This window comes from Archocentrus centrarchus, chromosome 4, assembly GCF_007364275.1.
Source record: "Archocentrus centrarchus isolate MPI-CPG fArcCen1 chromosome 4, fArcCen1, whole genome shotgun sequence".
Lineage (NCBI taxonomy): Eukaryota > Metazoa > Chordata > Actinopteri > Cichliformes > Cichlidae > Archocentrus > Archocentrus centrarchus.
The window spans coordinates 22,594,805-22,613,690 of NC_044349.1; the positions used below are offsets into that span (position 1 = coordinate 22,594,805).

Sequence of the window (18,886 nt, forward strand, 5' to 3'; positions counted from 1 at the left end):
TGAAATCATACATTTGTTGTTTTCAACCTGCCAGCACACTTCTACAGAATTCATATAATGTTGGCTTGAACTGATGTGTAAACCAAGCAGATAATACTGGTGTCATATGTACTACTTTATACATCCTCTATCCAGACTGGTACCTCAGCTAAACCTATGTGTGGATACAACTTTGGAATTTTTTTTTTTTTTTTTTAAAGAACCATCTCTTTGATTTCAAGGTCTGATCAAATTTATATGGTTTGTATGCCACTGAAATAAAATATGTGCTTTTTGTTATAACACAGTGGTAGAAAGAAATGCAGAATGAAAGAAAAACACAGTCACACAATTATTTGTAGCCCAAGGCTTTGTATTTTCTCTCTGTTTTTTCTCAGGGTGAGTGACCCAGGTTTATCCAGATTGACAGCACTACGCGATTCTTAAATAAAATAATGCAGACTTGGAAGGAAGTAATGGAAATGTTTAAAGAGAGAAAAAAAGTGCAGAAGGACTTCATCGTTACTGATGAGTGAGGATAGTGTGAGTGTTTCATGACAAGAAAAAAAAAAGGGGGTTCGGTCAGAGAGGGGTCAAGGTAGGAGTGTAACGGTAAATGGAGATAAGCTATCACATGAAAGGCCATTAGCTGCTCTCCATCCCAATGTACACAGGAAACACAGAGTGACAGCGAGAGATTTTCTCCCTTCCCCATGACTGGTACTGCTCTGCACTCACATTCTCATACATGTCCTGCCAGCGCTTTACTTCTATTTTTTTCTTTTTTCTCTGATTCAGCTCTTTGAAATCCCCTTTTCTCTTCTCTTCTGTTCTTTGTTTCTTTTTTTCTGGTGATATTATGGCACTGGAGTAGTAACAATTTGTAAGGACAATCCAGAGTAATGCAACATTTAAGAACATTTTCAGTTATATATTACTTTATAAATTACAGATACATAGCAGATGTGGAAAACTAAACCTATGAGACATAATTTTTCATCTTGGCACAACTTTCTACATTTTGATGGTTTAAATCTCCAGATATTTGCAGGTAACTTTTGCCTCTGTTATTTTTCTTCTTCTTTTTTTCCTTTATCTAATGCTATGCTTTAATGACTGCATTTATCTTATTTCTTTTGCATTTCTGTTTTTCTTCTGTCTCACTTGTACTTTGCTTTTTTGATGGATTTGGGACCAGTTGGATGCTGAAACACATTAACCTCTCTTACACCATTCTACTCGGCTGTGGTCTGGGACCCGTCATCGACCTTTTTCTTATATGATGAAGATTGAGCTGGAAGAGCATCAGGGGTGTTGGGGGGCCTCTGGATTAAGTCCTATCTATCAAAAAACACCTGTTCTTTTACAGCTCTGGAAGCTCATGTCCACACAGACACACAAACACACACACAAAAACCTGCTATAGATCATCAAGCTACACAAGTGGGCTCTGAAGTCAGGCGTCTGATTGCTGTAGCATATGTCGGGGAATGTTAATACATGTTATTATGACATGAGGAGCAGGGGCAAACTGGTATGATTTAAAATACAGGAGACAACTGCAGGTGAAACTGTGGCTAACAAGCTCTTCATGGCTTACTGGGAGAAAAAGGTGCATAAAAGCAGACAATGAGAGAGGCAGATGAAGAAACAAGAAAAAAGGGAACTGTGTGTATTTAATCAGCACTTCATAGCAAAGGCATCATGAGTTTGTGTGAACAGTAAGTTGTGCATACTTTCTCATACTGTGTGCGTCTCTAGTGGGTATGATGTGGAATCTCTGCAGTCAAGCGGTGAGTTGAGGTTACATGGTGTTTTGGGTTTAATGGGACTTAAGGATCAGTGAGGGAGGTTGACACAGCATAATTGACTTTTGAGGAGAGCTTTTGAGTAAATCTGCATTCAGGAGCAGAGATGGATTGAGAGCTACTGCATGTTGTGTCTACCATATATGTGTGCGTGTGTGTAGGTACTTAATACCGAATGGCCTCTTGACAGCTGGGTATGAAGACTGATTAAGAGGCCATCACCAAAGGAGCAAAGGCTATGTTAGGAAATAAGTTGGAGGAGGTTAGATGGTGTATTTACGGTGGAGTCCAAAGCTATTAAAGTGTCAGACTATCAAGTAACTTGAGGCTGAGAAGGATTAATATGGCAATGTGCAGATTTGTGGAATTGACGTGTAAGCCCAAAAGTTTGAGGTGACGATAGTGTAATGGCAGAGAAGTGGGTATGAGAGTTTCGCCAACTCAAATCGAGGATCTGACAGATTCGAGTTCTGACCACAGTTACAGATGTTTTTGGACTACAGCTACAAGTAGCTAGTATTTTCTGTGAGAATTTTTAGTGAATCAGAAACAATAAGTAGATTATTCCTTCTCCAGCAAAACACAGAAGTACAAAGATGCACTTTAGGATTTTTTTTAAATGGCAAAGTAAAAGAAAAAAGTGTCTCACAGTCTAAAATTTTACATTTGGTTAGTCTTGTAAAAAATGAAAATAAAATAAATAAAGAGATTTTATGAGATATTTCTGACTTTGATGGTTGAAAGTTTTACACCAAGGTATCATATCTAACCTTTTTGCACTGGTTAAAAAAATTAAATAAAAATAAAAAAATCAGTGAGGCATTTTTTGCATTTCCACCTGACAGGACCTCAAACACATCATCATGTGTGTCAACATGATTTTATGACTGAAAGCAAACCTGGTACCATTCATCACTGCTTGGCTGTGAATGCAGGTTCTCATTCTTTTCAGTTCTCTTGGTAGAAAAAGAATGAATGTGTGGGTCTGCAGCATAAATATAGTGTAGTGTGCAGAGGGTGATGTTACATACACAGGTGTGATTTATCTGGTAAAACACTCCTGCACTGAGTATGCAAGTAAGTGAACTAAAAAAATGATGGCAAGGCCCATTGAGAAGGAAACTGATATCAGTGCAACATCTTCAAAACAGCTGCCTTTTAGTTTGCCTAAAACTGTCTGAGAGAAATTAGGAACCTTGTTTCTAGTTACATAGTGGAGGAAATGCTACTAATATCAACTGGTTTCCAACCTCACCGGTACACTGCTGTCGGACCACGTAGAACTTTGGAATTGGGAAATATGGGAAAACATTGTAAAATTCTGTATGCCTTGATGCCATTATATGTTTTGCGTTTTAACTGATTCCCATTGTTTTGAAGAATACTCACACAAAGCTGATTAAATCAATCCTAGAAAAGTGAACAGGAAGTGATTGTATTTTTTTACAATAGAATGAGCAATCCTAAAGTTAATCAACCTGTGAGGTGTCATGGTTGAAGATGATGGCGCTGAGGTCACCACAGTTGTAATGTGTAATGAGGTCCTCTGTAGTGTAGGAGCCTTGCAGGCTGCCTGCTCGAACACCCTCATGCTGCAGCAGCGTCTGGTTCAAGGCAAACAGCACCTACAGGGAGAGACATGGAAAGACACAAAGGGTGCTGTTACTTTCTGCTTCCACAAACTCAGTGTTTTCTGCTCTGTGCCCAAGAGGGGTTTGTCACAAAGGTGTAGAAACTGTGGAGGCATAGCCAGTGTTCCTCTTTAAAAATATATTGTGACCTCAATATACAATGAAGCTGTTATACTCAGTGTCTGAGAAATGCTCATTCTTTTGCAACATTTTCATTTCTTTCAGGAAATTTTCATATACTTTTCATACAAGCTGACTACAGGTAAAAGCAGACCACAAAATACGTGGCAAGGAGCCACTGTTTTTCTCCTGAAGAAAGGAAAGAACGGGGAAGAAAGGTAGAGCCAAGGAGAGTGAAAGAGAGAGAGAGAGAGAGACCCTTTAAAAATAAGCCTTCTTTTTCTTTCACCAGGACCAGGGTGCAGAAAATTTATAGCACCCATTAAAATCGAAAGTAAACCCTCTTTAGAGAGAATTTATAGTGTGCAGCCGCTAGCCAGCCCAAAACCTCCACAGCTGTCCTAGACACCAGGGGTTAATCTCCCTGCTCCCGCCTTCTACAATCTCACGCCACTTCTGACTGGCAAGGCAATCGAGACCGACCTGCCAGTCAATGCTAATCTCTCCTACAGGAACAAGAGGTGTGTTTGAAAGAGAAAATTTTCTGCATTGTACTGCAATTCACATAGTTCTACATAGCACCCAATAAGATAGACATTTCAGCTGACGTGCATCAACATACCTTCAACCCAAACGAGAGTGATCCATGCCTGTGATCTTAATTGGCAAGAAACCTGACTAGTGCTTTGGAAAATACTGCAGGCAGAACGTCAGCATCCAGACCCAGATGATTTGTAGAGCAGCTTAAGGCCAATCCAGCTGCACAACTGATTGAGGCCCATGTCAAAATTTTAGGTCGTAATTCCTGCAATTAAGAGATGTTTTTGCAATCATAAATGCCCATATTGGGCATACTGCATGTTTAAACTCCAAGTAACCTTTATGTTGGGATAATCACAACCAAGTTCTAAGCTCAACCTTGTGACTTTCTCTCCCTCTCTCTGAGGTCATTGTGTTTGCTAACAGGTTTTGTGGGCTCCTTTCCACTTTAATCTGCTTTTGTTTCGTAATGCAAAGTGACAACTGATGGGCTAACGGCACACATAACTCTTTTTTGTCTTTGCTTTTATCTTCATATACGCTTTCTTCTTTTTTGCATCCTTGTCTCATGCCTCTGCCAGAGCCTGATCTCTGCCCCTTTCTTCCTGCTTTATAACAGGAGTCAGACATTCTTTTTGACATGTTTAATCCAGCATATTTTTCAGCTATATCCAACACCATGCTGTCACCCTGCCAGAGGCACATAAAAGGGTCTTGATCAAACCTGTGACCATTTCAGTTTTGTAAACATATGACCTTTCTTGAGATTACATTTCAAAACCAGGCTTCTCAAAGCCACCCCACACCCCCGGACACCCCCTCATGCTGCCGTAGCAACGACTCTTTACCTTATTTCAGTTTCTGTTGGCATCTGAAGTCAGATTCATTGTTCTAAACTCTGGGTAATGCTGAGGTGTGATGCCAGGCCCAGAGAAGCTAAGGCTGACTTAATTTTGCTGCTGTGGAAGCTGACTGTGCCAGTGAGTTGCCACTGCCCCAGGCCCTTGACCCACAGGGCTCTTTGCCATGTCTTAAGGGTAGGTCCTGGATAGACTCATGGTCAGAAGCTGGCAGAGCATGCACACCTGCCAGGATTTTTGTAATGCAGCCAGCTTCAGTACTTTCCTTTACATGGCAAACTGCTCCGAACACGATTGGCAAGATGTCGAGGCCACGGCTGGTTGTGTTGGTAGAGGAGATGTTATTTCAATATTGTCCCCTGGCGAAGGAACATCTCTGCAGCTGTAACCATGGTGCTCTAGTTTGTGCTGGACTGAATGAAAAAGCACGTCAATCACTGCAGGAGACGCAAAGAGTGAGAACGAGGCGGTGAGAGGAAAAATGCAAACATTCCCTGTGTGTGTGTGTGTGCGTGCACGTGTGTGCGTGCGCATGTGTGCATGCATTCATCCATGTGTTGACTGACAGAGTGGGTGTTCTTACGTTGAAGTGATGGACTCACTCTGACAGACCAACTTTTTTACAGCCAGGCCTTTTCAAAGTAACCAACACTGACCGTTTTCACAACATAGTCTACTACTGCAGGTCTCAGTTCTCATTTTTTTTCTAATCTTGAGTAATACATGCGTGCGAAACTCCAATTGTAATTAAATAAAAGCTTTATAAGAACAAAGCTGGAAGGAAAAGGGCACATGGATGGTCTTGGAACCTGCAATCTGAGCACAGCACTCCAAAAATTCATTAGTAAGCTTTGGAAGGAAAACAGAGAGGAGGGGTTGGGCAGGAGAACAAGCTTAAGAAAAAAAAAAAATCAGAGAGATCTTTTTAAGTTTAAGCAAATGTCATTTATCAGATTTTGTGTATACATTACAGCAATTGACCTTGAAGTTTATTAAATCCTGGCTGTTAGCTAGCAATACTGTTAGCTTGTTTGAAGGTTTTACGGGTCTGAAGCACGTAATGAGTAGGTGCCGATGACAAGGTACTGGAACCGAGAGACCTCAGTCTTGTCAACTACATCACACCCTTCCTTTAATCTGAATTGAAGAATGTGAGTGATGCATAGAGCTAAAGGACTGCAGAAGGAAGTGTTAAAGTGTGGAAGCCAAACACTAAAAACTGGAAAAGAAGCAAAATATGATTTACTTGAGAAGTACACAGGAGTCATTAAAAACAAATAAAACACAGAGCAGCAGTTTAAAAACAAGCAACACAATCGCATGTTCATTCATCTGCTTCAATCTTTCCTTCACCTTCTTGTCCATTCTCCTCAACTCCTCCCATTTTCTTTCAGTAAAGCAATGACACAGTATTCCATGTTCCTCCTAACTGACAGTGAAAGAATGAAGAAAGGACAAGAGGAGAGCAGAGTACAAAGGCTAGAGAGAGCTGAAAGTGTGAAAGAATTGTATAAGACAAACAAAGCCTTGTTCTCTGTGACGTGCATGTGTTGCACATATGGAGGTGATTCTTTTCCATTTGTGCAGCAGAGAGTTTGGGCAAGTGAGTTTAAGATGCATGGGTAAGGCCTGGCATCGATATTGGGTATAACCAGGCAGTCAGGTGTATTAAAGTGTAGCAAAAGTTTGCCAACATCAAGAAAGAGATCTGAGATAATGTGTTCCTTCACGCTTTTCCTCCTTTTTTCTCTTATAGTTCTCTCACTTTGCGCATTCATGTAGATTTCTGTGTTTTTGGCCTTGTGAACTAGGAAATCAGCTCTCTGAAAAGGCAAAAATATCTCCACAGTGTATATACTTTAGGTTACCATTTTGATTAACACCAAAATGTAAAAAGTTTTTTTCTCTGATGGATGAAAAGCTCTCAATGCAAGTGAAAAAAATGATGCTAATGCACCCCTTATTCTGGACCCACACCAGAATTTCAAGAGTTCTTTTTTTAGAACTTTTTTTCAGTTTATGGCAATCTGAAGTTAAATAATGTGATTTAATATTATCCTTGCAACATTATCTCTGTGTATGAAGCTAACAGAGTTAAAGATTACATAAAAAAAAACTGTTACTTCTGTATGGCAATTAAAATGGGAAATAGTAAAATGTAGGGTCTTTACCCGCAATACAAAGCGCCTTGAGGCGACTGTTTGTTGTGATTTGGTGCTATATAAATAAAATTGAATTGAATTGAATTAAAATGGTAGCATACTTCATTGTTTATTATATCACACATCCTTCCTTGTCAAAATCAAATATCTATGGTGCCCACAGTGCAACTTCACTGCTTGCAGTTATGTCTGAGGTTCGTCTGCATTACTGTACATTGATGTGATGTCAGTATAACCGTCATGTAAAATCTGCATCAAAACCATCTCAAGTTGAAAAAAAATGAACTTGAGAAGCCAGAAAATTTTGGTTTACAAGCTTTTGGCATCATATTAAAAACATGACCAATCAACTGAAATATAAGAAGATTTTATTGGTTAATTGACATCAGTCACATTATTCTAGGACATAGAGCCTATCAGATCTTACACAGCTCAGTGGAGCTGCAATTTTTTTACACATAGTTCCTGCAATTAAACTTCTGTAAAATTGCTGGAGTTCCATTGTGATTAATTTATTAGTGAATAATTGAAAACTTTGCTGTACTTTTGTAGTAAACTCAAATCATCCAAAGAGGGTAGAAATTCTGCTCTTTGGCCTTGCCTTTATTACTGCCATTTAAACAGTCCCCTAAAGAGAAAACAATTCCAATACTTTCAGAGTGGTATGTTCCCCTCGACCGCTCTCATCTTCCTGAGAGCTGCTTGTGTTTCATTACCTGAAAGAAAAGAGCTAGACCCCTGACTCAGGACACACACTGCTGTGTTCCTCTGGGCCGAGCCAGTTTCCCCCATGGGTTTTGGCTACTGAATACAAGAGGGGATTGGGTTCACAGCACCCTAGGGTGACTGAAGAAAAAAAGTAAGTGAGTTGAAATAACATCCCAACAAGGATAAGTGCACTATCTTTTCCCTGTTCCCCAAAGAGAAGCCCCCCAAAAAAGATAAAAACAACCCTGCATCCATTTTCTTTTAGCCTGCACTGTATGCTTGAATGTGCATGTATAAGTGGTGAAGCTATTTCAAAAGCCTCCTGCTGTCTGAATCGTTACTCCCCTCAAAATCCAAAAAGCACCTTGAATACATTAGGGTAGAAACCTAGTGTCACACAAGACCACATCAAAGTTGTCCGGATGGTCTCGTGTGTTAGCTTCATTGTTGTTTCTCACAGTTTTATCAAGGAGGGCCTCAAGACCTGATTTCCTCTTTTTCATTCTTAGAGAATCATGTAACCTGTCAGGCGCTGTAAAGGCAACATTCAAGCATAAAACTCATATGTAATCACTAATGGCAGAGCATTACCAAAATCATTTTAATACCTTTTTTTTGTGCATGTATCTTTTGCATATTTGAAGGTAAGCAGTATTTTCAACTTGTCACATCTGGCATGAGCTACAGCAAGCCAGATCACTGCTTTCTTCCAGATCTTTATTGCAGTTAATACCCACAACAGAGACACATGCATGAACTCTCCAAAAAAATATACAACCACCCATAAGCACAGATGCTAATGATTATACACACCACTTTACTCTTTGAGCAATACCTGTATACAAACCACACATTGCAGAAATCACAACACAGCACCAGTGTTAGGAATATTTCTTCTTCTTTGTCTCCGTTTCTAGTCCCACTTCCTTTTGCTCTCATTCTCTTTCTGTCTCACTAAGTCTCTCACCGTGCCTGGTCTACCTCCTGTCTCAGCCCAGGAAATCCAGGGATTACCAGAGGGACAATCCAAGTGGCAGAGGCCTGCTGCTTCCCAGCTTTCCCCTCCTTCTTCATTCTATCCCATCTGATTTGCTTTCTGAGGCAGAGGGTGGGGATTTACTCATGGGAGATATCTGTCTCTTAAGTTTGGTTAAAAAAAAAACTGTATTTGACATCCACTAACAACTTGTCTTTTTCTTGTCCTTCCTCCAAATTCTAAAGTTCATTCTACAACTTCATTGCTGTCCTTCCTTTGCTTGATCTTCTCCTCTTGTTTATCTTTTCCTATAGCCACCCATACATGCACTTATTGTATATACCCCCCTCCAGTCTCCAGAACCTCCTGTCTCTCCTCTTAATAAGAGTCTCCAGTGAATGGGGGGTGGGTGTCGCCCCTACACTTGTCCACAAATAAACCCTGCTGTTTGACTTGGCAGCACTGCAGCTGCACCAGTCATCCCAGCTTTCCTGCCTCCCCAGAAAACAGAGAAAATAATAAAGTATCACTTGATCCTGACTGAAAAAGCAGACAGCTGGTTCCCTCACTGTGAATGCCCACTAGCAAGTAATGCGGGGTGTCAAAGACTGTTGGAAAATTACAGAGCAAAATTGTGTTAATTTTTGTTTTCCATCAACATCAAGGTGCTGTTGAACAGGAATAAGTTTGCGTGCAAATATATGAGCACAGCACACGACAACATTACAAGAATAATTAAAGACAGGTGAAGAAGGGAAAAACTGTCCACCCTTTCCTTCTGATTTCTGGCTGAAATTAATACATGTAGAAATATGCTTATAAGTTAAAAGCTACTCTATTACATAATACAACATGTTAGCAATGGATCAAATGAATAAGAGAACTGGTGACTCAGTAGCGTTTTGCTTTTAGTTCAAATTGTGTTTTGCAGCTCAGAACTCTAAAATATTCACCCCTCACAACTTTCTTTTATGTCACTAAAACATCTCTATGCTACATTATTGTTTGGTCTATGATTTTAGTCTGTTCTTAGGTGGTTTCCAAGTAATGTAATAGTGTCATAATATGCATAATGAAAGTTTTGCGCAAGAATGTCCTGGGTTTGAATTTCTGTTTGGAGTGCATGTTCTCTCCGTGTCTGTGTGGGTTCTCTCTGGGCACTCCGGCGTCCTTCCACAGACCAAAGACATGCATGGGGTTAGGTTAATTGGAGATTCTAAATTTGCCATAGGTCTGAATGCTTGTTTGTAAGCCCTGCGACAGATTGGCGACCTGGAATAGGCTCCAGTGACCCTGAATTGGATAAGTGAATGGATGATGAAAGTTTTTTTGGATATGAGGGAAATAATTATTTGATGCCCTGCTGAAGTTTGCTCATTTACAAAGAAATGGACAGTCTCTAATCTTTATAGTAGAATAATTTTAATGAAGAGGCAGAATATTAACCAAGAATGTAGAAAAAAAAAACATGATTTGCATGTCATTGACTTAAATAAGTATTTCTGGCTTCCACAAATTGGCTGTGTACCCATGTGGCACACAGATTACAATCAATCAGTCAATCAATTACAGATACTCTTGATCTCAACTTATTATGTGTATAAAGCACACCTGTCCACAGAATCAATTTCTTCCATACCAACCTCTCCACCACATTGGTAAGACCAAAGATCTGTCAAAGGATGTCAGGGATGAGACTGTAGACCTGCACAAGGCTGGAATGGGCTACAAGATTTTGCCTCGTGTGGTGAAGATAATCATGAGAAAGGTGGTGAATCAACCCAAAACTACATGGGAAGAGCTTTGATCTGAAGGCACCTGGGACAGTCACCAAGAACACCAATAGTAACACACTACACCGTAATGGATTGAAACTTGCAGCGCCCACAAGGTCCCCTTGCTCAAAAAGGCACATGTACAGGCCTGTCTTAAGTTTGCCAGTGAACATCTAAATGTCCATGATCAGAGAAGGCTTGGGAGAAAGTGCTGTGGTCAGATGATTCCAAAATTGAACTCTTTGGCAACAACTCAAACCACCGTGTCTGGAGGAAGAGAAATGACCCAAAGAACACCATCCCCAAAGTCAAGCATGGGGTGGAAACCATTATGCTTTGGGGCCATTTTTCTGCTCAGGACAAATTCACCACAATGATGGTCCAATGGACGGGGTCATGTGCCACAAAATCTCACTGTAGATGGGTTGTGGATGGGTCTTCCAGCATGAAATCGCCCAAGACATACTACCGCCAAGACAACAAAAGAGTGGCTAAAGAAGAAACATATTAAGGTCATGTGGCCTAACCAATCTCCAGACCTCAGTCTTATAGAAACTCTGTGGAGGAAGCTGAAATTTTGAGTTGGCAAGCAGCAGCCAAGAAACCTAAAGGATTTTACAGAGAGTTTCTGTAAAGAGCAGTGAGCCAGAATCCTTCCTGAGATGTGTGCAAACCTGATGACCAACTCCAGGAAACATATTATTGCCTTGCCAACCCTTGCCAACAAGGGTTTCTCCACCAAGTATTAAGTCATATTTTTCTTGGGGGTTCAAATACTTATTCTCAATGACATGCAAATCAATTTACAGATTGTATGTCATTTGTTTTTTTCTTGATTTTTGATTGATATTCTGTCTCTCACCATTAAAAGGAATGCGCCATACAAATTAGAGACTGCAAAATCACAAACTCAGCAGGGGATGAAATAATTATTTTCTTCACTGTGAAATTACTGCTGTAAAGCTATGTGTACTGCTGTGAAATTAAAATGATATACCGTATTTTTCGGACTATACGTCGCTCCGGAGTATAGGTCGCACCAGCCAAAAAATGCATAATAAAGAAGAAAAAAACATATATAGGTCGCACTGGACTATAAGTCGCACTTTTTTTGGGGGGGGGGGGGGGGGGGGGGGGGGGGGTGATAGAATCCGAGACCCAGAGCAGAAATTCCATCTTGAACGGCAATTTAAAATAATAATGGATTAAAGAACAGGACGAACACGGTTACGCCTACGTTATGCTAACGTAGCACATTCAGCTACATGACGCACAACGAACACGTGTTCGGTATGTAATGTAACATTAAGTTATTCAGATAACCATAGCATAAAGAACATACTAACAAGTTAACCAAACCATCAATCCATTGAAGTCTTCATCCTCGGTGTCACTTCTAAACAATTCCGTACACTCCGTAGACGAAGCGCCGCTTCCTCTTCTGTGTCGCGTTAGTCAGACTCGTCGTCAGCTGCAGTTCCAATTATTCCAGCCTTTCTGAATCCCAACAGGATGGTTTGTCACTGAAGCCCATGTTTTCTTGATCCATCCAATGACTTCCAGGAAAGTTGGGTGGCGCATTCTCCCAGTTGCCGTTAAGCTGTGCTCTCCATACATCATCCACTGCGCCCACAGGTTACGCAAGACTGCCTTAAAGCTGCAGTTCACGGAGATGTCAAGTGGCTGGAGAATTTTGGTTCATGTGTTATAAATGTCACATATACGTCGCTCCGGAGTATAGGTCGCACCCCCAGCCAAACTATGAAAAAAAGTGCGACTTATACTACGGAAAATACGGTAATGCTTTTATATGTGTTACACGTGCATAAAAATTACAAATGGGTCGTTTTAGCCTGTTCAGAGATGATTGCTAGGCAATATGATGACATCATAATATTTGATATAGATAAGAAACTTCAGGAGCCGAACATGTACCTGTGTGCAACTTTTGGTTCCTCAAAGGTTGCTCTTGTAGAAGGAGTTTCCAATTAAATAAACAGAGATTTTGTGTATTATAGTAGGATTCCAAGCCTCAGCATGCATCCATTTACAGGGGGTCAGAAGCAACAAACTGCTCTGTCTGCACTGAATATTAACACCTGTTTGTGAAACAATTTTATAAGGTGGTTAAATGTTAGTGTTTTGGCAGTGCTTACAACCAAAGTGGCTAAAAGTCAGTTCATGCTGTTATTATGTAAATAAAATAAATTAAAATTGATATTCTTGTATATTAAAAGTGTTCAAAATGGTGTTATATTTATTGCAACTTACATAACTTTCTAAAATGAGGGCTGTTCTGTAATTGTTAGGGTGCATAAATGATCTCCTTTGAATTCCAGTCCCTTTACAATCACTGAGTACTGAAGAAAAACACCTTCTGTGTGTTTATGAGGTGCTGGAGAAACAGGTGTTGACAGCTGTGACTTTAATGAAGCCTACAAAAGGCCTTAAAAATGTTTTAAATCCAACTTTATTAGGGGACAAGTGGATTTGCTAATTTCATAAGTCACCTAATTGATTTTATTTTGGAAATGAACTATATTTGAAGCAAATTAAATGATCCACCCACCATTGAATTTGGGTGTGTTTGGTGTTTTGGGTGTGTCAGCATAATCAAAAGAACACAAACTCAAATTGGATAAACAATGCTATAAACAATGCTAAAAGTCAGAACATTTTTGTACAGCTGCTGAGTTGTTGGTGGGATATTCAAAAATATAAGGGATCAAAGTTATTTAGATGATAGTAAGAGCATTTTGATTAATTAGTTCAGATTCATATAAAGTGACCTAGAAGTCAAATGAACAACTTCCCAACTCAGGCTTTTGGATTATCTAAGGAACACATGAATGTAGGGTCATGCTAATAGTGGCTAAGGCTATCTTCAAGCTATTAGTACAATCAGGGATGAGCTGAGAGCTGAAGAGGTCTGGTAGCTAGCTAAATTAATTAACTAACTAATTCACTTTTTTTTTTTTCATTTTAAAACTTGTAAGTCCCGTATTTAAACTTGTGTAAATGTGAGTGTGAACGGTTGTCTTTTTCTCTGTGTTAGCCCTGCAATAGACTGGCAATCTGTCCAGAGTGTACCCTGCCCTCACCCTGTGACAGCAGGAATAAGCTGTCATAGCTGGAATCAGCTGGAATGACAGCTGGAATAAGCTGTCATAGGACAACCTGTCCCTGTGGCCTTGATTTGGGCAGGAAAATGGATGGACAGATAGAATTAAACTTGCTAGAGTTCCCTTCTCAAGTAAATTAAATGATCCACCCAACATCAGATTTCTTCATTTGGTGCAAAGAAATAAAATTACAAGTACCGTATTTTCCGGAGTATAAGTCGCACTTTTTTCATAGTTTGGCTGGGGGTGCGACCTATACTCCGGAGCGACGTATATGTGACATTTATAACACATGAACCAAAATACTCCAGCCACTTGACATCTCCGTGAACTGCAGCTTTAAGGCAGTCTTGCGTAACCTGTGGGCGCAGTGGATGATGGATGGAGAGCACAGCTTAACGGCAACTGGGAGAATGCGCCACCCAACTTTCCTGGAAGTCATTGGATGGATCAAGAAAACATGGGCTTCAGTGACAAACCATCCTGTTGGGATTCAGAAAGGCTGGAATAATTGGAACTGCAGCTGACGACGAGTCTGACTAACGCGACACAGAAGAGGAAGCGGCGCTTCGTCTACGGAGTGTACGGAATTGTTTAGAAGTGACACCGAGGATGAAGAATTCAATGGATTGATGGTTTGGTTAACTTGTTAGTATGTTCTTTATGCTATGGTTATCTGAATAACTTAATGTTACGTTAACATACTGTAGCGATTCTCTTAGTTAGAGAGCGTGTTGATGTTGTGGGATTTCGGACTGTTCGGGAGGTTCGTGAAGGCAGCATGGAGAGAGAGAAAAAGACCGAGAGCTTGCCTGTGTGTGTGTTGCTGTTCCGCTGTTGTAGTTGTGGTTGGCGTGGCTGTGGCCTACAGCAGCCGTTTTTCTGTTAATAAAGACGACCTTTGTTGTGAATATCGCCGACTTTGGAAGTGTGTTTACAACGTAACAATACCGAACACGTGTTCGTTGTGCGTCATGTAGCTGAATGTGCTACGTTAGCATAACGTAGGCGTAACCGTGTTCGTCCTGTTCTTTAATCCATTATTATTTTAAATTGCCGTTCAAGATGGAATTTCTGCTCTGGGTCTCGGATTCTAGTCCAGTGCGACCTATATATGTTTTTTTTCTTCTTTATTATGCATTTTTTGGCTGGTGCGACCTATACTCCGGAGCGACGTATAGTCCGAAAAATACGGTATTACTAAGATACAGACTAGATCAAGTCACTGTAACCATATCTCGTCTCAAACTCATAGTCCACCTCAAACTTCACAGCCTTTTCTAATCCTAACACATTTTGCATTCACATTTTTTCCAAGGGAAAAAACTCTCATTGAATTCCATTGGATTTATCCGGCTCCATTATGATGTGTGATGCTATACAAACCAGATGAGCTGGGTCTTCTCCACAGCATGAGAAAAAAGTAGACAGAAACAGCCGTGTATGTTTAAAACATGCCTCTCCGGCCCCAAACCAGGACCCGACCACTCTCTCTTATCTCCTCCAGTCTGCTTTGGTTGGACTAATAGCTTTAGACAGTATAATTCTCTAAGAGTGATTTGTTCCTTGCAAAGTCCACATCTGAGGGCCGGCTGAAACACGAGAGCAGCAAATAATCTGCTGCATGAACATAAATTGTGTACTGGGTGAAACAATGCATCCAGACTAAAAAAAATGGCAAGTGTCTGAACAGCTCACAAGAGCTGGTGCATGTGACTGAATTCATTTCAAGAAAGGAATCCTTGCAGAGGTTTCTGTGGTTGCGTGCTCACATGCAGCCCTCAATCGCCACAAATCTTTTCTGATGATATTCAAATGATGTCATGCCAGGTTTGTCTGTTTGATTTTTTTTCTGTGAAATAAATGACAGTTTTGGTTCAGTTTTGGTTTGTATGTGCATGTCAGCAGGCGTTCTAGGCTTACTTGTCCTCATTTGCATTAGTGCACAGACAGATTAGATGCCTTGCAAGAGACAAGAAAGAGGGAATGGAGGAGGAGAGCAAAAAATAAGCCAAAGAGATGAATTAAAGTGAGAAGAAAACAGTAAGAAAGAGGAAAAAAGAGCAGGAGACATGGCATAAGGTATAATGTAAAAAAATCTGCAAGATAAAAAAAAAAAGGCCAAAAGGCCAGATGTTTACGGTTAACCAGGGGAGGTAGAAAGAAGAAAGGAAGGAGCAGACCTATTTCCCCTCAACTCCTCCTCTTTTTCTGATATATTTGAAGTACAGATGGCTGGTTGTCCTCTGCTGTCAACCTTTTTTTAATCCTCCCACAGCACCTCCATCCTCAGAACTGTCCCTCCAGCCCTCCACGTGTGTCTTCATCTTGGATCAATTCTCAAACCCTCAATCACCAGCCTTCCTCTGTTTCCCAACTCAGGTTATGTGCTTGCAACAACAAATCTCTAGATTATATAGTTCTATCCTTCATCTCTCCCCCACACATCCTACTCACACTCTTTCTCTCTTTTCTTTCATTTGATGCTGGCTCTCCTTCCACCACTGTCACTGATCTATGTTTATTTAGCTTTCAAGTCCTTCTTCCTTCCTGTGCTCCGCATCATACACACTTGCTCTCTCTCAAGGACCATGCACTTGTAACTAGATGCTTGTGTGTGGATGTGTGCATTGATGCTATGTATTTGTGTTTCCATAAACGTCTGTCTTCACTAAAGAGTTTGTCCAAATTGCACAATGCTCTGACTGTGTAATAGACTGGAGCAGCAGAAGCAGCAGTAAGTGGACCAGACTTCATCTCCCTCGCCTTCGTTCAGTCACGCCTCTATTAGGCTTGCTGAAGCTAACGCAGCATAATCCCACACAAGCACACCATTTCATGGTAAATCAGCAGGAGAAATGTTCAATTTCATGCAAGCGTATTCACTCTGCAGAAAAACAGAGGGAGACTGAGCGAGACTGTAATGTGAACCGTACAGGCCCAAAAGAGACACAGACTGTGAATAACTGGTGTATGTGTGTCAGTTTGTGCTCAATCATTTCCAAAACTTCTGTCAGTCCATACAGGAGGAAGTTCAAATGATCTCTCCAATGAGAAAAAATTGACTTAGATAAAGCATGGACAGTCACACACACACACACACACACACACACACACACACACACACACACACACACACACACACACACACACACACACAAATATTTACAACCTTCCCAAATACTGCCAACCAAGGTTTGCCAGTGCTTAAAAACTGTGGGACCACCAAAGAGATTTCTGATGTGTCTGACAGACAGAGCATGTGTTTAAAGTGTTGGAAAATGTATTAGCTGCATCTTATCCACCACATTATGTCCATTGTAATTTTATGTGTTTGGTGTGTGTGTGTCTGTGTGTGCGTGTGTGTTCCTTCCCAGGGGAATAACACCATTTTGTCAAGGCCACTGGAATGTCCCAGTTATGCACAAGGTGTTCTTTGGCAGTGGGTTATAGCATTAGATGGGGCTGTCACTCCAAACATGTCATTTTTCAGCGAGAAGATAATGTGTGGAGGTTTTTTTTTTTTTTTTCAGTTGTGCCTAAAAAAATTAAACCAAGTGTAAAAACATCCAAATGTGATACGAACCAGCTGGTGCATCAAGGCACCAGTTTGAAAGGACACTTTACAGCAGAATCTCACATAATAGCATTATGTGACTTTGGGATAAAGACACATTGAGAGGACTGCGCCTTCAAGGAACTTTATAGTTGTTATATACTTAAAACAGACTAACACAGACTAACAGTAACTTTTCATGTTGACTGAGAAAATCTTGTTACAGCTAATCCACTTAATCCACTTCCACAATACATGACGAAAGATATGGCACAAACACAGACATATACACCCACACACGCCCTTAACCAACTTCACACAGTCCTTTAAATGGCAGCCAGCAACCTCCACAGAGGAGTGAAAAATCTGGTGATGATGATCAAATAAAAAGTATGAGGAAACACAACACAAGAAGGGGGGGTCGTGTTGTGTTAAACTGAAAATGAGGTGGTATAACAACATTTCCTGATGTTGCTGCAAAAGCATTTTCACTTACATATAAAATACATATAGCATTTAATGTCTGTTGTTGAAAGAGTTCAAAACACCTACTTACTGCTTTAAAAATATGGCCTTGATGAGAAAAAATGAAAAGAAAGAGATGGCTCTCACTGCGCTTGAGCAATTTTGTCTCATTGTTACTTGAATTAAACAGCTGTATTTGATAATCTGTATTGTTGTAATGGTCCTTGATCTGATATTAAAAAAATTGGAGTTTAACAAATTTGTAATGTGGCTTCCAGCTTTTGTATTTGGTGCAAAGGTCCATTTTCTTTGTTCTCCCTTGATCAGAATGTGTTTAACAGTTGGGATTTTGAGGGGGGGGGGGGGGGGGGGGGGGGGGGGGTGATTTATGCAGTTTGTACATTAGCCAGTCTTTCCTAGTGCTACTTTTAATTGCTAAGTTTAAGAAGCTTTAGCTTTTCCACACCACAATTAATTAACAGGGTCTGTTCATGCTGACATCTAAATCAGACTTAAGGCCTGTGCTGAAAATTGGACTGAAGAGGAATTAATCATGTTTACGAGCAGCCCATAAATAAGCTCCTGCCGGCATCGTCAGAGCAATTCAGTGTTGGAGGAAGCATGTATTTGTATTGAGTGTTTAAGTGTGTTTGTGTGGGACAGAGAAAATAGGGACGGAGAAAAAATTTATTTTGTGTTTGTGGAAGAGGGAGGGCAGAAAATCAGAAAGGGGAGCCAGCATGGAGACAGAGCAAAACAGACAAACAAACAGACAGGAAAACTTACTGAAGCACCAAGTGGGAGGCGGTAAAGGGGGGGAGAGAGCCCAGTGATAGGATATGGGAATTAATTCCTCTATGCTGCCAGTGGTTTGGAGGTGGAAGGCAGAGTCTGGATAGCATGTGGCGGAGGAGGTTGCAGTAATGCTGGCCATAGATTAGTAGCTCCTCGTCTAGCTGGCCTTGACTTGGAGGGATGCTGGCTGTCACATCAGAGACCGGGCATTTAACTACCCTCGTGAGGCTCTCATTATTTCATAAATCTGATGTTTAGGCACTCAGTGCTGTTGATTTGAGCCTCAGCCAGGGCTTAGAGTATGTTTTTACAATCTCCTTAATTTATTAACAACCTTGATTCGTTTCTCTCTCTCTCTCTCTCTCTCTCTCTCTCTCTCTCTCTTTCTG

General features: G+C 40.6%; 1 protein-coding gene across 1 annotated transcript in view; it reads right to left on the bottom strand.

Annotated features, from left to right (window-relative positions):
- Positions 1–18,886, bottom strand: part of trabd2b (TraB domain containing 2B) — an 81,665-nt gene that overhangs the window by 33,461 nt on the left and 29,318 nt on the right. Inside the window, exon 3 of the mRNA XM_030727808.1 lies at positions 3,266–3,412. Within this exon, the coding sequence (XP_030583668.1) occupies positions 3,266–3,412 (147 nt within the window). The remainder of the gene's footprint in view (positions 1–3,265; positions 3,413–18,886) is intronic.